Source organism: Elephas maximus, chromosome 6 (genome assembly GCF_024166365.1).
Source record: "Elephas maximus indicus isolate mEleMax1 chromosome 6, mEleMax1 primary haplotype, whole genome shotgun sequence".
NCBI lineage: Eukaryota > Metazoa > Chordata > Mammalia > Proboscidea > Elephantidae > Elephas > Elephas maximus.
In genome coordinates, this window is record NC_064824.1 from 30,741,505 (window position 1) to 30,766,851 (window position 25,347).

General features: G+C 36.1%; 1 protein-coding gene across 11 annotated transcripts in view; it reads left to right on the forward strand.

The window, feature by feature from the left end:
- R3HDM1 (R3H domain containing 1) overlaps window positions 1–25,347 on the forward strand; it is a 191,825-nt gene that overhangs the window by 110,208 nt on the left and 56,270 nt on the right. For 4 of the 11 annotated variants that reach the window (XM_049889236.1, XM_049889241.1, XM_049889237.1 and 1 more), the window contains 11 exons: window positions 230–289; window positions 373–513; window positions 4,041–4,149; window positions 4,239–4,334; window positions 6,650–6,687; window positions 6,766–6,816; window positions 6,929–7,155; window positions 9,499–9,753; window positions 13,015–13,166; window positions 17,798–18,097; window positions 21,891–22,014. In XM_049889236.1, coding sequence (XP_049745193.1) covers window positions 230–289; window positions 373–513; window positions 4,041–4,149; window positions 4,239–4,334; window positions 6,650–6,687; window positions 6,766–6,816; window positions 6,929–7,155; window positions 9,499–9,753; window positions 13,015–13,166; window positions 17,798–18,097; window positions 21,891–22,014 — 1,553 coding nt within the window. Of the gene's footprint in view, window positions 1–229; window positions 290–372; window positions 514–2,129; window positions 2,263–4,040; window positions 4,150–4,238; window positions 4,335–6,649; window positions 6,688–6,765; window positions 6,817–6,928; window positions 7,156–9,498; window positions 9,754–13,014; window positions 13,167–15,457; window positions 15,560–17,797; window positions 18,098–21,890; window positions 22,015–25,347 lie in introns of those variants that run through there. The other 7 variants (XM_049889243.1, XM_049889244.1, XM_049889247.1 and 4 more) reach the window with 6 other exon arrangements.

Genomic DNA, 25,347 nt, shown 5'->3' on the forward strand with positions numbered 1-25,347 from the left:
TGTGTGAAAATGTCCATGATAAAGAGATAAACTAAAAAATACCATCCTTCATTCTTATAAAACATTACTTTTTTAGGAAGCATGTAAATATTGTAGCATCAATCTTGAGATGGTCCTCAATGTACAGTTTTTAGGAAAAAAAATTAGCCAAATAAATCAAAACCTGTAGACATTTATAATTATTTCAATGTTAAGTTTTATATATATGAGTCTTCATATTTTGTTTCAGGGACAGAATGATGCTGCTGAAATTGGAACAAGAAATTTTAGATTTCATTGGTAATAATGAGTAAGTCCTGACATTTAACAGAAAAACAAATTGTCATCTCTGCCCTTCTTAAGTTACTAAGTTGGTTTTTCTTCTACTTCTAGGTCTCCACGTAAAAAATTTCCCCCAATGACTTCTTACCATAGGATGCTATTACACAGAGTAGCCGCTTACTTTGGATTAGACCACAATGTTGATCAGAGTGGGAAATCTGTCATAGTAAACAAAACTAGCAATACAAGAATGTAAGTGTCAAGAGATGTAGGTACATGTTATGTAACTGTAATAATACTTTTCTTTCTACAGCACCTTCCGTTTGAAGTTCTCCACATGTTTTAGCAACCTTATTGAGCTTCAAGATAATTTTATGTGATAGAACCAAAACTACCCTTAGCTTACTAGGAAGAGAATGCACCAGCCTGGGCTCAAGACAGATGAATGAGGGCTATGGCACACGGTTTTAAAAAAAAAAAAACCTCAGAGGACGTAATATCAGTGATGTTTAATGACCATGCTCTTATTTTTTTTTTAATTGATGTAATTTAGATAGCTATGGCCAGCCTCAGGCAGATTTTGTCACCATTTACTCATCTGTCAATTTACTGTTATTCCCTCCTGTTTTTGCTCCTTGCCTCCCACAAATCTCAAGAAGGTGTGACTGTTGGTTAATGCAATATTATCTATAACGTTGTGTCCTCCTCCTGGACTGTGTGTAATTTGCTGAGGAAGTTTTTTTAAAGGGGTAGGAGGAGCCTTTTCACTTTAAAAAGAAGTAACTATAGTGTTGATGAAATAAATAATCAGCACTGGTATTTAGGAGCAGAAGGCCCAATGCAAAGGCCCCTAAAGTTGTAACACACGTACAGCCAAACCACTTCAGCCTATTTGTAAGGCTGGTCCTCATGCAGCTAGTTCAGACAGCTGAAATTTGTACTCTCGTGGTGATCTGCGCCTCCAAAGAATTTTCTGTATTAATTTCATATGTGACAGCAACGAGTCTGTGGTAATGAGCACAGCACACTTCAGATGCCATTAGTAATGCTGTTCACTTCTCTGCCTTTCTGGAAGCCAGACATTTCTCGGGGGCTTGTCTGTGAACCAGTTAACTTGAACATTAAATTATGTCCCTTCTGTTTTAATGGCCTTTACCCTTACTTTTGCCATGTTGGAACTAAGTTGGGTGGTCCCCCCCCCTGCCACTTTCAAATAGTCTTTTGTCAACGAAATAAATATATTGATGGAACCTAGTATTTTTAAATGATTGTTCCTACAACTGAAATAAATTAATGTAGGTAGATGTCTTTGAAAAGGATCCTCTTTTTCACATTACCAGAAAATGTGAACCTGATTTAATTTCCATCTGCCTATTCCTTTTAAAACATCCTCATCAAGTAGTACTGTGGGCTTTTCCCAGATTAGTTATATCATGCCTGGAGTAGCTGAGTGACCATTAACATATGCATTGAACTTGATTCATTTAACCAGTACCTTTCAACATTGCTCAAAGCTGCTGGATACCCAGGCACATGTATATTAGCAGGCATTTTGGCTAACATTTCGACTGGGGACTCTCTAAGGTTTTCAATACAGTGTAACGTCAGTAATTTGAATGCTATGAATGATGTCAGAAGGCTTTAGGGTTCTCCTTATTAAGGTAATCAAAAGTTTAGCTAATGAGAGATGCTGTCATGTACTTAATGAAGTATGGGTCCATAACATAATTATAACTGACATTTCGGATCATTGAAGTTACACTGTATTCTTATTTCATATCTTCTGGGATATAAAGAAGGTTGTAAATCGGAAAACCTTAGAGATCTGCTCCACACTGAATAAAAACAAACTTGCCTTTTCCTCATAGGCAGATTACCCGCTCCAGCCTTGAACCAGTGGTGTTGTGGATGTCAACAACCCGGTGTCCACTGGGCTGTCTCAATGGAGCGGGGAGTTGGCGATTGCAGGGCAGTAAATTCAGGCATCTATAAAAGAAAGAGGTAAGACAGTCTTAAGGTTAGCCGAAATGCCTGCTAATGCCATTTGGTGTGGGAATCCAGCTGCTCTTAGAAAAGTTGCCAGGCCCTTGGTTAAACCTTGTAGCTCACTTTGGAATGACACAGCCACTCACCCCAGTACAAACTCTGAGAAGATGTGCCTTTGACCAGAAACAAAATTAGTTGATACACATAAGCTGTGCAATTGAGTAACCTAAAATAACATATTGACATTATCAGAACTAAACAATCTTCTAAACTTCTAAAGAAAGCAGTCTCTTTCTCAGTTTGGTCGTGAAGCTGTTTTTTTTTTCTCTCTCTCCTTTACTTTAGGTGTATAGCTTTTTATGGAGATTTGCTGTTTAACTGATCTGTTTTAAAGTAGAGATTTCTTTAGCTTGCTTAGATAATTCTTATTTTAAAATCTATTTGCATAATTTGGCAGGAGACAGATACAGTACTTTGTTAAAAATTCACTAAGCTTAAAACAAATATTTAGCAGTGGGCACTATACGTAATGAAATGTCTGGTCTTAGTTTGCTGAAAATGTCATTACTCCAGTTTGGTTCTGAAATTTACTTAGGGTATACATATATTTGAACCATATTTTAAAAAATAAATAACATAAACTAGGGGTTCTATTAGACTTTCCTTATAGCCTCTAAATATATTTTTATATATCCTGTATTTCGAAAGAGTAATTCCACTTTTACAACAGGATGATGTTACGTCATAGGAATGTTGAATGAGTTAATTTGTTGAAGCTGAGAATATATTTTAGGAGGTGAAATTCTGTATAATTGTAATATCCCAAGGGCTAAAACCAAACTCAGTAAACTTGCAACGTAGAGGAAATCAGCTATAAAGCGTATTGTTAAGATTTCATAATCAGTACTTGAGGCCTCAACTTTAATTACAAAAAAAGAATTTCTCTTTTCTAATCTATTCCACTTAATATAGAACAAAGCTGTGCCCTGCTACAACTGAGAATTATTGGTAACTTGGATGCATTTAGAACTAGTCTCTAATTCGAATATTTAGTAACCACAAAATATTTTATTACTTTCAATTATATAAGACCAAACCAGCTGCTATGTCTGTATGACATATAATATATGCACTACACTTCCTTGTCCCAGAATTTTTTCTTAGATTTAGAGGAGGCAAAAGAAAGAGACTTTGAGTCTGACAGACCTGGGCTCCCATTATTCAGTCATGTACTTGCCCTGCGACCTTGCAGTGTTGCTTAAGCCACTTGAAACTCAGCTTTCTCAATATTCATAATAAAGACAAAGTTCTGCTGAGTGTTTACTGTTCTAAGTGCTGTACATGTATTGATTCATTTCATCTTCAGAACAACTCTATGAAGTAAAAAAAAAAAAACCAAACCTGTTGCCATTAAGTCGATTTTGACTCATAGTGACCTCTCTGAAGTAGGTACATTATAATTCCATTTTACTGATGAGGAAACTGGGAAATTGAAAGATTAAGTCAATTGTGCAAAGCTGAAAGCAAGTAAGTGGTAAAACTGGACTTTTGAACCCAAGCAATCTAACTCAAGAGCCCACACTGTATTTGATATTGTCTCTGAAATATAATGTGGGGTAGTTAGGCGAACAACCCTGTGCACTCATTTATGTATTAAATGAGATAACATAATTATCTATTAATGGCACTAACAAATGGTAGCTTTTAGTATTTTTTATAAAATGTAACTGTTATGTTTATATTTCCTGTTAATACTGTATATTATCTTTTTTCTTCCTTTGGGCTTTTTTTAGACCTGATAAGAAATTTAATGAACATATTAAGGATGATAAAGGTGAAGACTTTCAGAAACGATACATCCTCAAGAGAGATAACTCTAGCTTTGACAAAGATGATAACCAGGTAATGCAGAACAATTAGATCATTTATATAGGTGCAGGACTGTACCAGTAATTCATCTTCCCCAGATTTAATTGTCCTCTTTTCTTTAGATGAGAATACGATTGAAAGATGACAGAAGAAGCAAATCTATAGAAGAAAGAGAAGAAGAGTACCAGAGAGCTAGAGATCGAATATTTTCCCAAGATGTATGTACTAAATTATATTTAGGTTTTCATATTAGAATTATGCTAATTGCATTATAGCATTTCACTCCCTCTTTAATCAACTGATCACATTTATTTTTAACCATATTTGTTAATGTAAAAGCTCACCTTTCAGAAATATCGAGATCTGTCTTGTTTGTTGTGGTTTTTTGTTGTGGATCTTGTTAGCATTAATAATTTAGTAGTTTACAAAATGCTACACTGCAACAGTTGTATAAAATTTTACAAAGTTGAAGCATACTACAGGGGTCATTGAAAGAATATTGAAATGAGTCTATAATCTACATGATTTTTCTTTCAGATTTCTGACAAATTTTTTCAATTTTTAGAACATTGGCCACTGTCTACAAAAGCATGTACTTTAAACCCTTCTTGTTAGTGGACTTCCCTTTATGATTTGTTTCTTCTTTTAAAGTTAATTGGTTTTTTAGAGTAATATTTGTTTACCACTTTATAAGTAATTATATGAAGGAAGCCTTTTGAATGTCTAATTATTTTATGCTTATACCAGAAGAGAATCAATTTGCTGTTCTTTGCTGTACTAAACCCAGTATTTATTATTCAGGGATTTACGAATGTATTGAATGTGTGTTAACACTGCCACAAACAGATACCTCCTTTGTATTAAAAAACAAAAACTAAGTAACATTAAAATGGAGACCACCAGTTAAGAATTTATAACATTCATTCAACCAGTCATCTTGAGCACCTATAGTAGGTGCTATACTGGACACTAGAGAACATATCCATGGACCGTTATTATTTATGCCCAGAACAACCTTACGTGGTAGATGCTATCGTTGTTTCTATTTTACAGATGAGGAAACCAAGATTCCAGGAGGCTAACTAGTGAAAAGGTTACACAGATAAGATGCTGACCTCAGAGCCTAAACTAGACATATTCTCATCACTATAGAATAGACAGGATCTCTGCCCTTGATAGTCAAGCGATGACAATATGGTATGTGATTTGTATAACAGTAGAGGTGTGAGGGAATAATAGGGGACATAGCAGAGAAGCACTGCAAACTAAGGGACATGGCAGAGAAGTCCTGCGGAATTGGGTTGGAGGGGAGCTAGCACCTTGGAGGAGACCCAGAGGAGTGAAGGGCTCCAAGTAGAAGGACAGTATCTGCAGAGGCCCAGAGGTAAAGGAAAACTTGACACCTGTGAGGAACTGAACGATTCAGAGTAGCTAGATTCTAGCTTGGGTGCACAGGAAGTGAAGAAAGTTTATAGATTAGAGTTGTAAACAGGGACCAGATGAGGTGGCTGGACTTTTGGCTAGAGCACAAATTAACCAACTGTCTCTGTGAGGGGCCAGATAGTAAATATCTTCAGCTTTTCAAGCCATACACTCTCTATTGCAGCTACTCAACTTTACCCATTTAGTATGAAAGCAGCCATGGAAATATGTAAAGGAATGGGCTGGCTGTTTTCCAATCAAACTTTATTTGCAAAACAGGTGGCCAGCCATAGTTGACTGACCCCTATGGTAGAGCGTCAGGGAGCCATTAAGGAGGGAAGAGGCATGATTGGATTAACGTTTTAGAGAGATTGCTTGGCTTCCATTGTATAAAAATAGGTGAAACGGGCAAACACTGGTAGCTGGAAAACTAGTTAGAAGACTGTTGTCATAATCCTAATAAAAACGATGGCTGACTGACCTAGGTTAATAGTGCTAGAGGAGCTGGACTGGAAACTCCATTAAGGCATAGCTGCTTGTTTACTGCTATATTCACAGCCATAGCAGCAGTGATCAAATATTTGTTGAGTAAATGAGATGGAATCTGCTGAATGGTGTATACCTTGATTTTATGATAATGAAATGGATTCCCTTGTTTAGAAGTGAATATTTGAATTTCAAATTAATGTGGACCACAAAGTGGATGACTTCAAGATGTGTATCTGTTAAAAACAAGCATAGTGTCTTCAAGCCAAACAAAAATTCCATTATCATTTATTTGTGTACTCTTATCATCACTTTGGAAGCCCTGGTGGCATAGTGGCTAAGTGCTATGGCTGCTAACCAAAAGGTCAGCAGTTTGAATCCACCAGGCACTCCTTGGAAACTGTAGGGCAGTTCTGCTTTGTCCTGTAGGGTCACTATGAGTCGGAATCAACTTGACGGCAACAAGGTTTGGTTTTCTTTGGTTTATCATCATTTTGGTTTTTGTTTTTTGGAGGGGGGCATGGTTCTTAAATATTAAATATGTTGATTTTTTGTTGTTACTGGTTTACAGATGGTGTTACATAGTTAACAAAAGCTCAACTTTTTCTCTGTTCTTTCTTTCTAGTCCCTGTGTTCCCAAGAGAATTATATTATTGACAAAAGGTGAGAGGATTTTTAACATTTGGTAACTTTCTGACTGATGCTAATAAAAATAAAAATGTCTTATTAAAATGTCAACAGAATCCAAGACGAGGATGCTAATAGCACCCAGCAGAGGCGCCAGATATTTAGGTATTAGAAGCATGTTTTCCACCCAGTTTTGAAAAATTGAAGCATTTCTTCTTTATTCTTTCTCCTCCCCTCCCCCCCATTAGCTTTTCAATATTTTATTTCTGAATTACAGAGTTAATAAAGATGCTTCAGGGAGATCAGCAAATAGCCATCAAAGCAGCACTGAGAACGAGCTGAAGTACTCTGAGCCACGGCCCTGGAGCAGCACAGACTCCGACAGCTCTCTCCGAAACCTAAAGCCTGCTGTCACCAAAGCCAGCAGCTTCAGCGGAATTTCAGTCCTGACAAGAGGTGATAGTTCTGGAAGCAGCAAGAGCATAGGCAGGCTTTCAAAAACAGGTAGTTTTTGGAAAAAAAATATTAGTTTTCTTAACGTTCATGTCTTAGCTTTTATTTTTATGGTATGACTTCTAATTATCCTAAAACGTAAAATTCCTACTAGCAGTGCATTGAGCTCCTCCAAAGTGTTTAAGGGGTAACATGTTTATTGGCCATTAGGATTCATTCTCTGTCCTGGAGACAGATTTACAAACATTGATTAAAACAAAAATTTTTCTCTATTGTGACATAAACTTAAGCAGGTTGGTTCAGTGAAATGTCGTCTCTTCTTTGAGTACCCAGAAAACCAAAAACCAAACCCACTCACTGCCTTCGAGTCGATTCTGACTCATAGCAACCCTGTAGGACAGGGTAGAATCACCCCATAGGGTTTCCAAGGAGCACCTGGTGGATTAAAACTGCCGACCTTTTGGTTAGCACCCATAGCTCTTAACCACTATGCCACCAGGGTTTCCTGAGTACCCAGGGGTCGCAGGAAATTCTTTCTTGCTTATTTATAGCTGGATGGCATGGTTTCTCACCCTAGAATTTTACCTAAACCATTAAAAAAATTAATACTATTCATTATTACTTACATTTTTTCATGATAAAGTCCTTCATTTTCCATTCAGAAAATGAATAGAATTGCAGAGGTGTTTTTGAGGAATTTAAAAACCAAAGAAAAAATACAATGTAATTATTATAAGTGACTGGAAATTTCAGTAATATTCTCATTCTCCTAGATTCTTTGTTTTTAGAGTACATTGGCTCAAAATATTTTTCTTTCACTAACTGGTTTCAGTACTTCCACTGACTGGCTTCAGTACAGAAGAATTTTACCTCATTTTTGGGATCTTTGCAGATCATTCTTTTTCTCCCAAAATAACCATGAAAGTCAACAGAAATGGTTTTCTATCCTTAGCCTATTTGCATTAGGCTAGACGTCTGTATTTTACAGATAAGTGTTGAAGCCAGAGATTTGTATTCGAGGTAACAGAATTTTTTTAATGCCTGACTATAGTCAGTGCTTTAAGTTGTTAAGCCTTGTGAATAGAAATTATCACCTTTTTAACTTACAACATGGCTATTAAAAATGTCTTAGTGTGTATGATAGGATATTGTTAAAGATAGGTAAACTTTCTGAATATAAGAAACTTGCATATGTTCAAAATAAGTATTTATCTGAAAAATGGCTACTTGGTCATCATAATCAAATAAATAACTACTCAGATATGAGAAAGTCATTTAGATACATTGCTGATTTGAAACATTGTAAGGACATGTACTACTTTTTTATACTCTGTATTATCTTTAGAGATGAAAAGAATATTTAACATTTCTTTAAATGGGAAAAAATATTTTTTTAAATGTCTAAGGTAAGTCGATATGGTTCTTGTCAATAGTCATTTTGGCACAACTTAAAATGGAAGCTATTCTTCAGAAGGCAATCTATATAGTATATCAGATTTGTTTATTTCCATCATTAAAGATTAATTCTACATCCCAGAGTCAACTCATTTATTCAGAAGCTAATTAACCATATGTTTATTGTGCCTATCTTCTCCTTTCTTGCATTGTCCCATTGTCCACCTTTAGTCATTATGCTGAAAGTCAGTGGCATTTTTGGTCTCTGTTTAATAGAAAATGCAGTAGATTTCAATTATGCAGTCAGTTAAAAATTAATCATCAAATTAGTTTATTAAGTGCTGTGAGAAACAGATTTTAAGTTAATGCTAATATACGGACATGGAGTATCTTTCATGTTATCTCTGTCACCTGATACGATAAAAATGGAAAGTTGACTTTATACTACAGAAATATGCTATGGTTGTAAGCTGAGAGAAGAAATTCTGCAATGAAACTTGACGGTTATTTCTCTTAATAGAGAAGTTATCATTCCTGTTATTTCCTACACTACCCTAAATCTTTCTGTGTTGTTATAGATCAAGGGGTTCTGATATAAAAGGTTTTGGGCATTTGAATGGGCTAAATTCTTATTCCTGGGGAGAACTGTAATCTGTATATTCCTAGGTGTTAATCTAAAAGGTAAAATGTACATAGCTTTGTCATTTTGGGAATGTGGGTAATTGCTTTTTTGTGGCTGTCTGTGGCTGGTGTTATTACAAATGGCTTAAGTTGCATGCTTTGGCTATGAGTTCTCTGACAACTTTTGTGATGAGTTTGCTGTATCATACTTGTTCATGGTGGGTAGGGGAAGTAAAATTGCACAGTAAATCAAAAATAACCAATGCTTTTATGTGGTAACTGCATGTTACGCAATGTGAATTTTACTGTTATATTTTTAAAACGTGCTGCCTTTTTATATGAGGTTTAAAAAATCCATTTTTCATTACTCCTCCCTAGGTTCTGAGTCTTCTGGTAGTGTAGGGTCATCTACGGGCTCTCTTTCTCACATCCAGCAGCCTCTTCCAGGTACAGCTCTCAGCCAGTCTTCTCATGGCGCACCTGTCGTCTATCCAACTGTCAGCACTCATAGTTCTCTTTCCTTTGACGGTGGCCTAAATGGGCAAGTTGCATCTCCTAGCACTAGCTTCTTTTTGCTTCCCTTGGAAGCGGCAGGCATACCACCTGGCAGTATTCTGATCAACCCACAAACAGGTTGGTATCCAAAGATGTTATTTCACTTGAGAAATCAGAACTTACCTGAAAATTAAAGGATACTTATTAAATGTATTGTCTGTATATGTGTTGTCAGCTTTTTATTTGTCATGAATAATTAGCATTTTCCCTAGAACTTTAATGAAAACATGCTAGAAAATCTTAAAACACATATTTATACCTGAAAGCATTTTTCTCATTTGTGTCATCTCTGACATCTTCTAGGCCAGGTAATGGCCTAACTGACCAAAGAATAATTCATTTTTTAGAAACAAGGTACAAAAAACTTACTTGATGCAATGATTTTGTCCAGGGGAAAATAATATGTATTTTAGGAAGAAGGAGAAACTAAACAGCTCTTAGTCCTGATACAACAAAGTGGAAAAAACCTATTATTAATTGTCCTTCTGGATATAATAATTGTTTTCTACTGAGGAAAAGCTAAAGAACATATGATAAGAAAGTAAATCTAGTCATTATGATTAATATTAACAACACATTCTTTGCAGTTAGCTAATAATAATTTACATACATTTATTGAACATTCACTACTTGCCATGTGCTGTGTTAGGTGCTTTGAATGTGTTATTTATAATCTTTATCACAACACTGATAGGTAGGTGAACTCTAGTTTTACAGATAAGGAAACTAAGCCTCAGAAGATTAAGAAACCACAATCATAATATACTTCACTATGTAGATTGGCAAAAATTATTTATATAGAGATGACATGATCTTTTAAGAGTTCATAAGTCTCAGTCTATATTCAAAATAAAACCGCTCAGTCATTTGGTAAGACAATGAAAGCAGTCTCAGATACTTTGATAACTTCCTTAAAAAGAGATAAAATGTTTTTGGTCACATTATAATGGCAGATGCTGGATGAGGTAGATAGAAGTAGGTATGTCACAGTCTGTGAGTGCCCCTGGCTTTTCCTTTGCTTGTAGTAGAGAAAACCATGACTTCTGTTTACCTTCAGGTTTCACTCATATCTTTTTTTTTTGAAGAAAAAGTATTTGAACAGTTGTTTCTAAATATAAGAATTGCATTAGCATAAATAACTGATTTTTCAGAAATTAATCCATTTTTTGCTTAACAACAATTATTTTCTCATCCTTTGGGTCTATTGTGTTACTAACCTGTTTCTCTGGAACAGTATATAAGATGATTTAATATTATTATACTTCCTAGTTCTTTTAAAAAAGAAAACAGTTAATATGTTCTTGAGCATGAAAGATTCAATTGAGTAGCTGATCAAACTTAAATCAGATTGTATTCTAAATTTCAGATGAGTCCAAAATGATCTTCTTGGTTTTTTTGGGGACAGCGTATAACATAACTTCTTCAGACAGCTTTTAAATTAGTTTTAACACTGCTTTCAAATCTACAGTACCTTTTTATTTAATTTCAAAATTATTTAAAAATCAACAAATACCTAGCCTGACTTGTTTTTATTTATCTCTAGCCATCCACCAGGTGCTCCTTGGAAACTCTGTGGGGCAGTTCTTCTCTGCCCTATAGTGTCGCTATGAGTGGGAGTCGACTCGATGGCAATAGGTTTGGGTTTGGATTTTATAACCATCACATAAATTGTCAGGAGACTAATTAAAGAAAACAGTTTTACCTTGAAGGACTTTTCCCGCTTGATTGCAATAGTGTAGCCTTAAGGAGCTCTGGTGGTGCAGTGATTAAGCATTTGGCTGCTAACCCAAAGGTTCGTGGTTCGAACCCACTCATTGGCTCCAAGGGCGAAAGACCTGGCAGTCTGCTTCTGTAAAGATCAAAACCCAAGCCAAACCCATTGCCATCGAGTCAATTCCAACTCACAGTGACCCTATAGGACAGAGTAGAACTGCCCCATAGGGTTTCCAAGGCTGTAATCTTTACGGAAGCAGATTGTCACATCTTTGTCCCATGGGGCGGCTGGTGGGTTTGAACTGCCCACCTTTTGAATAGCAGCTGAACACTTAACCACTGCACCACCAGGGCTCCTTTCAGTAAAGATTACGGCCTAGAAAACCCTATGGGCTAGTTCTACTCTGTCACATAGGGTTGCTATGAGTCGAAATCGACTCAGCAACACCTAACAGCAACAACACAGTCTTCCTTCCCAAATATTATTTTATCATATGTCCTAACTTTCCTCAGGGGAGGGAATGGAGAAGGGTTTGCCATGGAAGAAAGAACATTTTGAAGGCAATTTAAGAAACCATTATTCAGCCAAATTTCACTGTGTTCCTCTGTATTTTTGTCATTCTAAATGGGTACCAGAGTCAGTGGATAGGTTATTTCACATAGTTCTTTCTTTTTAATAATCCGGTGTATAATAAGGAAAAATACTAATCTTTGAATTTATATCTGCGTTGAAAAAAAGTCTGGAAGAAAATATCCAAAATGTAAGCAATAAGATGATGGGGGATTTTTATTTTCTTTTGGTTTGTATTTTTGGGTTATTTTCCTAAAATAAAAAATGTTACCTTTTATAATTAAAAAGAATTGTTCATAATGTATGTGTATATATAGAAAGTAAAAGTTATTTTACTTAGTTACTTATAATATGCACCTTTTCCCCCATGATTAATAAGCCATAGGAACAGATCCTCAAAATCACTACTAAATTTCTGTTTTGTGAACCAAACTCACTGGAATTAAAAGAAAATTATTTTGTAAAAGTATTTAGAATTAAAAAAGTAATCATAACTTTTCAGAAATTAAAAATTGTAAAATGAGGACGCTACCATCCAGTTCACAATTTGAAGTGTGAAGCTATCGTTTCAATTTTTGTCTAGTTTTATTATTTAAATATATGTATGTGGCCTGTAAATTTGATATTTCCCACTACCTAATAGAGAATAATTAATAATTTCCCACAATCTTGAAGTCATGTACTTTACATTTAAACCAAAATGTGTTACAGTATTACCGGACCACAATTCAGTAACTGAATCCCTTGGGCAAAACGCATTTCGGAATTTGGAGGTCATCATATTTTAGGCAAATTTTCTATATTATAAAATAACCTCAGTACAATTTGGGAAGCACCACCATTATCAAACACTGCAACAAAACATTTGAATATTTACTCTGAGTTTGAAAATGAAAGACTGTTAATGCCTTAGATCAGGCTCTGATTCCCAACTTAAGAAAATCTTTAGGTGTGGAAAGGATTTTGGACATGTGTTATAAATTGTTCGTAGAATGACCTATTTCCTTTTCAATCTCTGTTGTAAATGATTTTTTCCTCCTTTTTAAATTTTTCAGGTCAACCCTTCATAAACCCAGATGGGAGTCCAGTTGTGTATAATCCCCCTATGACTCAACAACCAATCAGAACCCAAGTGCCTGGACCTCCACAGCCACCTCTGCCACCCCCACCTCCTCAACAGCAAGCAGCTAATCACATTTTCTCACAGGTGCACATATCCATGATTACATAATGCTAAGTTCACCTGCCTTGGCAGATTGGGGACTAAATTCAGTAATTATAATTAAGATAGCCGAAGCAGGTATCTCTTAGAACTTTAATATTCTGCCACCAGTGATGTCCCACTCATTACTCACAGGGAGAGAGGTAAACTTCAAGGGCTTTTCAGCTAATAAATACTGAATATGTATTGGAAAGAAGGGAATTTTTTTGTCTCATGAGCCTATTTGTTGAGTATTTTATCCCTGTTTCACAACAGCAGGAAGTAGAGGGGAGGAGAGACTAAAGCACAACTCAGAGAGTTCATTGTCCCAGCAAGCAGGGTGAGCTGTTTTAATATTCAGCAGATCAAGCAGTTATAAGAAACTGAAGTGGGTTGCTCTAGTTCTGCAGGGTACTGTCCATCCACCACCCTGTGAGAGATAGAAAACCAAACCAAACCCATTGCCGTCGAGTCAGTTCCAACTCATAGCAACCCTATAGGGCAGAGTAGAACTGCCAGGGTTTTCCACATGACACTTTGGGAGACAGTAATTCATACCCTTGATGCTAGTAGTACTTTCCTTCTTTTATCCCCCAGCAGACTAAAGACTGTCAGGGTTATCTGACGTTTATATAGTAAGTCAGGTTGTCTGAAGAAAGTTAGGTCCTACTGGTTGACTGGCTTAATAACACATGGAGCTAAGCGCTTGGCTGTTAAGTGAAAGGTCGGTGGTTTGACTCTCCCAGCTGTTCCACGGGAGAAAGATGTGGCAGTCTGCTTCCGTAAAGATTTACAGCCTTGGAAATCCTATGGGGCAATTTTACTGTACCCTATAGGGTCACTATGAGTCAGAATTCGACTCAACAGCAGTGGGTAATTGGAGCGTGTATTTTGAAGTCCTAAAGCTATTACACCTCATTTAGTGTGATACATTCTGCCATCCATTAGGAAGCTTGCTAATTTCTAGTCCAGAGTTTTCTGAGGAACCAAAGGCTACTCTACCTATTTTTCAGCGTTTCCTAGGGTCGCTATGAGTCGGAATCGACTTGACGGCACGGGGCGGGGTTGGGGGGTGGGGTTCCTTTTTTTAGTGCTTTTACTTTAATTTTTTTTTTTTTTTTTTGCTGGATTCTAAGCTAATTTAAGCGTTTTATTCTTTAGAAGTCATTGTGTTAATTTTGTAGTATGCGTTTTTTATTTATTTTGTGTGTGTGTGTGTCATAAGAACTTCATATGTAGATTGCACCCTAACAATATATTAGTTTATTTTGCATTTTAAATGCATTCTCTTTAGAGATAATCATCCAGAAGGAGATTCATGATTATACATTTTAACCAGCATTAAGCTTTTTTGTAGGGTAAGATTGCCTGGGCTCCTCCACTGTTTCCTTACATGGCTGTCTACAGGTCACTCACCTTTACTCAGCCCGGCTGCCATGTGTAATGTGGAGTGTGATAGTCTTTAAGCCAGTATGTAGATTGTAATAAACGATGTAAATGTTAAGATTGGGAAATTAAATCGATGCCAACGTTAGCATATAGATGCCCAGCCGCACTCCCCAAGATTTAGAAATGATTGAAACGTTTCTCATTTTTAAAACGTCTGTTTTTTGAAAGAGTGCCCTGGAGAACATAGAACTTTTTTTTCCTGAAGTGCAGAAGTATTTCACTGCATTTTCACAGTCAAAAATTTCTAAGTTTCTCAGCTCCTAACATGTACTTTCATAACCAAAATGTTTAGTTATAAGGAGAATGTGTTTCATCTTCCTGCATGAGAGATACGCTCCCGTGTGTGTCTGTGGGTACGTGTGTGGTGCTCTGAGGCTATTACTCTAAATGGTACCCACGGTACTGTCTGATAATAAGAGCAAATGAAGTTTTTCTTTATTGTTTAGTGTTATATGGCTAAATAGGCAACCCCTTCATAAAACCAGGAAGTAAGGATAAGTAGGTTTGCTTTTACTGTCTTAACCCAGGAGTCATGCTTAGATAATAGTACTTGAAATGCCTGAGTTACCTACTTTAATTAATCTGTAATAAAGAAGTACCTTTATCCCCAAAAATTCTTATGCTTAGGTAATAAACTTAGGCATTAGTATGTTCTCAAGAGTTTTACTACATAGAGTTTCTTCATTTAGTATTGTTTGTACTGTTTCCTGTATTATTTTAAAGATGAGTTTATAAATGTAGTTTAAGCTGTTACCAAAAAAAAAAAAGTGTAACTTTCCGTTTTTATGCAATTCTTCTAACGTTGTGTTCTGACATTTAACATTGTTTGCCAACCTGTTATTCTTTAGCCTGCTCGGCCTCTGCAGTCTTCTTCACAGCCTGTTCAGTACTCTACAGCCCCTTACCCATCCCCGCTCCTGCCAGTCTCACCCACCCAGCAATACTCCGTGGTACTATATCTCTTCTATGTCTCTGTTCACCTCCTGCCTTGTTTCTGTGGGCGATTGTGTGATGAACGCTCGTGAATGTGGTTCATGTTATATGATTCTTTTGTGATTTTTTTTTCAAGTCAGGGATACATATGTACTGAAAACTGTTCCTAGCCCATATTAAAAACAAATTAATTTATTCTGCTTCATAAGATATTTTTCACACTGGCTTATTATATGGTTGTTTTTAAACCCTAACCTTTTCTTGCTTTTTCATATTGAAATAACTTTCAGGTTGACTATTCTAGCCCTAAGATGTGTTAGCTCCTTTTCTCACTGAGGACAGGTTCTGTACATTCCTGGAATGGGAGCTCTCATCTGGATTTAAGCTTTCTATCTTCCCCCAGCACCTTGGTCCGGTAGACTCAGTACCATTATTAGGGTAAATTGGAGCTTTACAGCTACAAAGGGCTTTCTTCTAAGTATATTTCCAAAGAGTATCTCTAGGTATTTAATGGGGCTGTAAAGTCATGGTACCTCCTTTAATACAAAGTATGCCCAAGGTTACAACTCTTAGTAAGATCTCAGACCTACTGTGCCCCCTCGTTGGCTGTGTAACCTTCTATAAGCAGTTACTTAGCATATGAGACAGCAATGCAAAGCACCTCCTGCGTGGTGCCTAGCAAGGTATTGGATAAATGTAGTCCTTTCCCTTACAGTGAGTCTCCTTAAGAGCCTGAATACTTTTCCCAGTAACACTGTTATTCAGAGCATATGGTCATCACATTTTGAAAATGCTTTGTAAGTCAGATTACATGCTATATCTGAAAATCATTCTTTGACATTTTTTAGAAACACTTTGTATTTTGGAGGATGTTTTTGTTTTGAGCTGGGGGAACCTTATTCACCAGGCTTGGTGCTGAATAATTTTCAAAAATCACTTCCAATCTGAAAAAAAAAAGAAATTTTGCCAGCATTGAGGTTAAAACATTGTCCAGAAAACAATAGCAAAAAAGCCTCACAGTGTTTTGAAAAACAGGAGATCACTGGAATAAGAGAATAACTTTTTCCAAGGTAACTCTGACAGTGTTGTATAGCTGTGGTATTTCTTTTGTAAGTATTTGGCAATATTCCTTTGTAATTACAGCTTTTGAAACCATTCATCAAATTAGGCTAATGGTGCTAGAATATGTCGTAGCAACCATTAGGGAAGAGTAAAACCACATATTTTTGGTTATTAAATAAGGTTCCCCCTTTTCAGTCCCTTATCTTCTTTATAACCTTAATTTACTTTGCAAAAACAGTAGACTACGGAAATTGTGGACATGTCCATTTTGATGTGACAGCTCAATTGCCACAATTTTGTAAGGCACTTTTTGTCAAAGTCAACCTTTTAACAAAATGTGATATATATGGTTGCCATCTGTGGCTCCTTGGGAGCAGCGAAATTCCACTTCAACATTGTGTTGTCACTGTAGTAGTACTTTCTAGAGCAGTAAGAAGCTGTGAAGTGCAGTGGGTCCTATGCTGTCGAGTCAGAGAAGCATTTGTCAGGCGGCATATAATTCATAACCCCAGCTTGGCTACTCACCACGTAGCAAGAGCTTTAGGAAACTGTCATTTGGGTTACATTTGTCTAATATCACCTGATCTTAGGAACAGACTGAACAACACTAGAGAAGAAAAGAATTTATGGCCAAATTATTTTTGAAATACTAGAGCAAGGACGGGGATGGGTAGATTTCATGATAAGGGATACAAAAATAAATAGAACCTGGATCTAGGAAAGAGGGAGATGATTTAAAATAAAGAGTAATTAATACCTTATCTTACTCATTACCTGGTCTTTGAAGTCCTTTCAGAAAATGTTAATTTTATAATATTAAAGTGTCCAGTTTCACTTCTACATCCTGATGGTATAATGTGCCTTTAACCTTCATTTAAATAAATGTCTGTTTTCTTTTTTTTTTTAATGTAAAATGTTGTCATACCCTACTTTTTCCTACACGCTATACATTTCTGTTAAATACAGTTATAAAATAATTGACAATGACAGCATTGTAATACCCCAGCCTTCCTGCCACAGAGTTCTCATTTTCTTGAAGCTGTTCTTTTCTATTAAAGCATGTCTGTTATAGATAAAAGATTTCCGTAATACATATTACTGCAACTCACTGTAAAATATATTAAGTATTTCTCTTTGATAAGTTTGGCCTATGTAGAGAAGGCTTACTAATTTCTGACTTTTCTTCTTTTTAGCAGGACAACCTTGGGTCTCAATTTAGCCATATGAGTCTTGCCCGCCAGCCATCCGCTGATAGTTCTGACCCTCATGCCACCATGTTCCAGTCCACTGTTGTTCTCCAGTCCCCACAGCAGCCTGGTTACATTGTGACAGCAGCCCCCGCACCACATCCTCCTCCACCACCGCCACCGCCACCACCTCCTCCCCTACCACCCGGGCAGCCAGTCCCTACTGCCGGCTACTCTGCCTCTGGCCACCCTGTCAGCCACCCTGTGCTCCAGCAGCAGGGATATATTCAGCAGCCCTCACCACAGGTATATCACTTATTCATCCTTTCCTTCCCACGGGAACATCTCATGTAGGATTAGTTTTAACTTCAGAAAGCTTACTTTTAAGTTTGCATAGAGTTTTTGAGAGTGTGTAAACAAAACAAAGTTCAAGGTATTTTTTAATCTTTTTGTGACTTCTTTTTGACTGATAGCTTATTTAGAAGTATGTTGTTTAGTTTCCAAATATTACTGGAGATATATTGCTTAAGGGGCACTGAGTTTCTGTTTGGGGTGATAAAACTTTTGGAAATAGATAATGATGATGGTTGCATAACATGAAAAAAAATAAAAACAGTTGACATCAAGTCGATTCTGACTCTTAGCGACTCTATAGGACAGAGTAGAACTGCCCCATAGGGTTTCCTAAGCTGTGATCTTTATGGAAGCAGATTGCCACATCTTTCCCCCGCAGAGTGGCTGGTGAGCTTGAACAGCCTTTCGGTTAGGAGCCCAGTCCTTAAACACTGCGCCACCAGGCTTCTTTTTGCATAACAGAGTAAATATAGTTGATGTCACTGGATTGTGCTCTTAAAATGATTAAAAATGACAAATTTTGGTTGTATATATTTTACCCCAATAAAATTACTTTTAAAATTTCTACAAAAGAAATTGTATCAAAGTGAGTGATGGTGTCCTTCAGTCTTATACATCTTTACTTAGTTTTTGTCCATTTGTTCTGTTAGTAAATAACAATGGATTTGTCTATTTCTCCTTTCAGTTCTATAGGTTTTGACAGTACTTTGAAGCTATATTAGACGTGTATGCATTTATAATTATCATATCTTCCTGATAAATATTTATTCATATCATTATGAAATGTTCTACTGTGACTCTAGTATTATTTCTTGTCTTGAAATAAATATATTTTATATGATATTAATACAGTGATTTCACCATTCTTTTGGTTAGCATTTAAATGGTATACCATTTTTCCATCTTCTTACTAGTAACCTTTATATTTAAAATGTGTCTTTTATATACACTGTATAGTTGGAATTTGCCTTTTTATCCAGTCTGACAATCTCTTCCTTTTTTTTTTAATTGTACTTTAGATGAAGGTTTACAGAACAAACTACAGTTTCTCATCAAACACTTAGTACACACATTGTTGTGTGACATTGATTAACAACCCATGACATATCAACACTCTCCCTTCTCAACCCTGGGTTCCCTATTACCCACTTTGCCGTTCCTTCCTGCCTTCCAGTCCCTGCCCCAGGGCTGATGCACCCCTTTAGTCTTGTTTTATTCCATAGGCTTGTTAAATCTTTGGCTGAAGGTGAACCTCAGGATCGACCTCATTACTGAGCTGAAAGGGTGTCCAGGGGCCATACTCTCCAGGTTTCTCCAGTCTCTGTCAGGCCAGCAAGTCTGGTCTATCTTTTTGAGTTAGAATTTTGTTCTACATTTTTTTCCAACTCTGCCTGGGACCTTCTATTGTCATCTCTGTCAGAGCAATCGGTGGTGGTGGCCAGGCACCACCTAGTTGTACAATCTCTTCCTTTTGATTGGACTGTGTAGTCCCTTTACATTTAATATAATTATTGACATGATTGGATTCAGGTATGCTGTTTTATCTGTAATTTGTTTCTCTTGCTTCCTTTCTTGCCTTCTTTTTTATTATTTGAACCTTTTAATGGTCCACTTTATTTTCTCTATTTTTTTTTTTTATATTTATATCCCTTTGAATTTTTTTCTGTGTGTCTTAGATTTCTCTAGGGATGATTATATGTATCTTTAGCTTATCACAACTACTCTAAATTAATATTGATACTACAGATAAACTATACCAGTATTATAAGATATAATTCCATTTACCCCATCCCCGTTCTTTGTGCTGTTATTGTCATATGCAGTCAGTCCTCATTACTCACAGATTCTATATTTGTGAATTCACCTACTCAGTAAAATTTATTTATAACCCCAAAATCAGTACTCATGGGGCTTTCATAGTCATTCACAGTCATATGAAAAGTGGGAAAAAATTTTAGTTGTCCAACTCACACATTCCCAGCTAAGGCTGAAAAATGCAATGCTCTGTCTTGTTGTGTCAGCTCCTATACTATAAGTATCTTTTACAGTCTGTTTAGTTCTCCATTTTTCACATTTTTGTGCCTTTTATTGTTGATTTTACTATTTAATATGGCCTTCAAATGTAGTGCTGAAGTGCTGTCTAATGTTCCTAATCATAAGAAGGCTGTGATGTGCCTTATAGAGAAAATATATGTGTTAAATAAGCTTCCTTTAGGTATGAGTTAAAATGTTGTTGGGCATGAGTTCAGTGTTTATGAATGATGTATATTAAATAGACGTCTTTAAACAGAAATAACAAAACAAGGTTATATATAGATCGGTTGACAAAAGTGTTGTGACCTGAGGCTCACTGGAACCTAACCCTGGATTTGCTCTAGTTAGCAGTGGTTCAGTATTTGTTAATTCAGTATTTATGGCAATTTTATAGGACATAACTACTGCAAATAATGAGAATAAACTATATATTGCATCTATAGACAATATAAACCCAAAATGTAATATAATAATTTTTGCTTTAAGCAGTGATTAAGTCTTTTTTTTTTTTTTAGTTAAGAGGAAAAAAAGCATATGTTATTTATACATACCCTCACATATACTGAAAAGTATAGTAATGGGTAAGATTACCCTATAACTTGCTTTTACCTCCAGGAAAAATTAAAGGATTCCATTCATATTGTGTACGTTCTAATGTTCTAAAGACAGGGAAACTTGTGTATGTGTAACTAATAAATGAATTGGAGATCCTTGGCTTATAACTGGTCTAGGAGTTCTGGTTTCCAGATGAGATGGGCACTCTTAAGATGTCTGCTAATTTCTGTTCTTTTTAGCAGTAAAATTTTTACCATATTGGTTTCAATCAAAAAAGCAGAACTTGAGGGAACCCACAAACCTCTTAAAGTTAACTCAGCTACATACCTCTACATCACTGGGTTAATTGCTTGTTTTTCACCCCCAAACTAGGTCAGATTAATTTAAGAGAAATTTACAAGTGATGTAAATAGCTCTGGAAGGAAAATTGAATGAAGTGACTCTTACTGGAATTTTAATTTGCATTAGAAATACAAGAACAATTAAATGATGGAACCAGTGCCATTTTCCATTAATGTGGGAATGGATAAACTTATTTATACAACGGTATGCTGTTCAGCAGTTGAATGAGCTAGCACTACATATTTCAATAAAAATAAGTCTCAACGACAATGCTAATTACAAAAGAATAAAAAAAATATAGTTACACAAAGTTATATTAGTAAAGTAACATAAATGTAAATTTTTTAAATACTCACCAATACTATGTTTATGGATAATAGACATAGAGTAAAATTCTAAAACCATGTAGAGAAACGTTATGCACCAACTACACGATCATGGCTTTTCTGTGGAGGGTAGAGCTGAGGGATGTTGGGGTCAGCCTTTAGCTTTCTCAGTAGTGTTTAGCTTCATGAAAGAGAGAGAAAGATCTGAAACCAATATGGTAAAAATTTTAAAACTGCTAAATCTGACGGTGGGCTAATGGGTGGGTGCCTTTTAGGTTTACTATCTCGATAGCACTGGGTTTTATGGGTTATATGTTTGAAAGTTTTTTTAATTTTTTCGATTAAATTTAAAGCTAAGCAAATCAGTTCTCAGGTGGTTAGTACTGGCAAGAATTGTTACTTATTACACTCCAGTTTTCCTCACAGGAAAAAAAAAAAATTTGTGTACAATAAAAATGGATTTTTTTCCTCAATACTTACGATCCTAGATGCCAGCCTGTTATTGTACTCCAGGCCACTATCACTCCAGTCAACCTCAGTATCGCCCGGTACCGTCTGTCCACTACAGTTCACATCTAAACCAACCACTGCCACAGCCTGCACAACAGACAGGTGAGTCGTACTTCTTATGTCATGAATTCTTAGCTGTGACTCTCGCATTTCTCGTGCTACTTTATTTCAGTTTTGCTATTAAGACATTGCCAGACTCAGTCTGTCAAGGATCTGAGGTATGTGTGTGCATATGCAAACTGCTGAGATTAAAAGAGAGGGCAAATCTTAGCATCCTACAGAATACACCACACTTTCAGGCTTATGTGCTAAATGGTGAGATGCCAAATGAGAAAATTCTACAAGGCCAAGCAGTGTAAGCAGGTGCCCAGCCTCACTGCCGTTGTAGTTGAGACCATCTTTGCTGCCTGATAACAGAGCTGTGATAACAGCATAAGTAAGAGAGGGATTCACAAGGCATTAAGATGTCTTCTGAATAGCTTCTGCTTGTCACTTTTGATCCCTGTTGGTGGCTCTCAGTCCATGTCAGCATGCCTCACCATGACAACAAAACCATCCATCTCCACTAAGGCAGTTTACTGCTCTTGTTATTGTGTGGAACTCTGAAGAGTTGCCACAAGTTCAGGAGGAGAAATACCTTCATACTGGGCAACCTGATGAGAAGTTCTTGCTTTTCGCTCATGCAGAGTTTTCACTGATCGTTGTGACTCACCAGCTCCCTGTACCATCTATGATTCTTACTTACACCTTTGCAGGGGAACTTTCAGGACCCTAATCTGTTATTCCTGGGAGAGTTTTATACTTAGTATGTAGGTTCTTTCTTCTTTACGTGTTACTGGTCTTGTATTATGTGTGTGATAAATGTTCTTCCAAAGGATGGTGTATACAAACATTGGTCATTATAGAGTTAGAGTTTGTCGTCTGTCTCAAATATAACTTTAATTTCACGTTTACCCTAAGTTTAATGATAAATTCCACTTCCCAGTAACGTAAACTAGGATATGCTCTAATTTGGAAAGATGTCAAAAGTTGTTCTTTATACATGGGAACCAAGATTTTGGTCATGACATGCTCATTAGTTTCAAGCACATTGTTGTTTCATTCTAATAGTAATGATTTCCTGAGATTTCCTGGACCTCAAGTGACTGACATTTCATACAGTTTTTGGTCTTGATTTTTTTCCTTCGAAAATTATAATGCAAATTATAGCCGATGTCCATGATAACAGAAAAAGAAACATACCTTCACTGTACTCATTCAGATACCTTGTGTGTGACTGGTCGATTTAGTCCATTAGCACACCCTGTTAATGAGGCAGAGATTCTGTGTGCTTACTTCTTTTCCAAAGCTAAATTTTTATTCCCCACCATGTTGAAATTGCCTGCTAAATTAAAACATTTCATCACAGGTAGGACCAGTGTGCTAGTGCCAATGCATCTCTGTGAAAAACATTCCCACCTGATGAAAAACAACAGAAAATGCCACTCTTCCTGATGGGGGACCAAAATATCTATGTGACAGACAGCATGTGTTTATCATTAGAGATATTTTTAATTATGGAGTTTTCTCTAATACTAGTTATGATGAGAAGGAAGGAAACAATAAGTAAGTCAGATTGCATCTGGATGGTGTAGGCTCAGAAAAGGGAATCATGTCTTTGAATAGTTTTTGACGTTGTGTTGGCTCATACATAACACTTTTTATAACCAAAAGTTTTCCTTTGAGTTATGTTATTTAATATCCTCTTAATTTGCAGCTCAAGTTAGTTAAATCTCATTCAACTTAGAAAATGAATGAGAAATAAAATCTCAAAGCATCCATATCTGAAAGGGAAAGAAATTTTGTTGTACTGATAAATGTAAATAAAGTTTCAGTACCAACTATTGTGTTGGTAATTGTATTGAACCTTTTTATAGAATTAATAGGGATATGAACTCTTAAATAAAAAAGCTGTTATCTAAAAAGTTTTCTAAAAAAAAAAAAAATTTTTTTTTTTAAATGATTACTTTTCATGTCGACAGTTACAGAATAGTGCATATTTATGTTTGCATGTCCTAACGAAGAAGTGAAATGCACTGAAGAATGAACAAGGGAGTGTTTTGTTTTTTTGTTTGTTTGCTTGCTTGTTTTTTACAGATTTATGGCAATTTTCACCTCAGTAATTTACAATTTTGTATGTAAACATAATGCCTTCAAGGTTTCTTTTGGATTTCTTTTTCTTACATTTTCCTACATTCCCCCATTCCAATTTTGATTAAAATGAGAAATAACTTGTCTCATCTCTTACATTTTTGTTTCTTGTCCAATAACACTTGGCCATCCAACAAAGTGTCAAGAAGCTTGTTATTTTCTTTTATTACATAAAAGGGGAAAACTGATTATTCAACAAAATAATGAAAGATTGGTAGATTTGGAACGATTTTTCTTCATTGTGGCACCAGTAATAATTTTTAAATGTTCAAATATGAATTTAAGAAAGTTTTGCCCTAAATTAACAACCCCCATCGAGTCAGGTATTCTTCTTAGACCAGATAGAGTATGGCTAATAGAAATACAGGATTTCCTATTATTTTCCTTTTTTGTGGTGGAGAGAGAGTTGAGGAAATATCTGTAGGATGAACTGCTTTTGTTTCCCATCCACATGTGCCAGCAGACCACAATAGTGTGCATTTCCTTGACAGTAAACCTCCATGTATTTTGGGGACTGAATTAAAATCAGTACTAACTGTTACTGCTGGAGAATGAATATACCAGTCTTTTGTTATGAATGTGAAAGCTACCGACCATGGTCATTCAAAACAGGGTCGAGTGAACCACTGTGAACAGAAACAGAAAAAATTGTGGCTACCTAAGGCTTTTCAAACAATGCATTATATTACAGGAAAGAAAACCAAATGAGGAGTGAGAATCCAGACAGCCCTGGTTTGTTTTTTAACTGCTGTTAAGCTTATCACTTCAAGCCCCTGAGTTTCAGTTTACTCACTTTCAAAGTAAGGGTGTTTTACTGTATTGTCTCTTGAAACTGTGTACTCCAGAATTCCGTGATTCTGTGTTTATCTCGTGAGTCATTTTTAGATCCAGAAAGGGTAAACTATTAAGAATTAGTCTGCAATGTCTTCACAATTTACTGTCAGTAACTGGAATCATAGAAGCAGCTATCTCAAAAGACCTGGTTACTTGCTAGTAGCAGTAATAAAAATTTATTATCTTAACCCTTTATGATAAAATTTACAACTTGAATACTATAAAGTGCATTATATATAAGGAGCTGGGACTATACAGGTACTTTTCCCACAGGTAGTGATTGTAGCAAAGAGTTTGGGTTATGAGGCCCTGGCTGTTTTCTGTGTAGCTGCTTTCATTCTTATAACTCTTGTGTAAAGTTTGCAGCTTTACCGTATATGTTTAATATTTTGCAATAATTGGCCTTGTTCC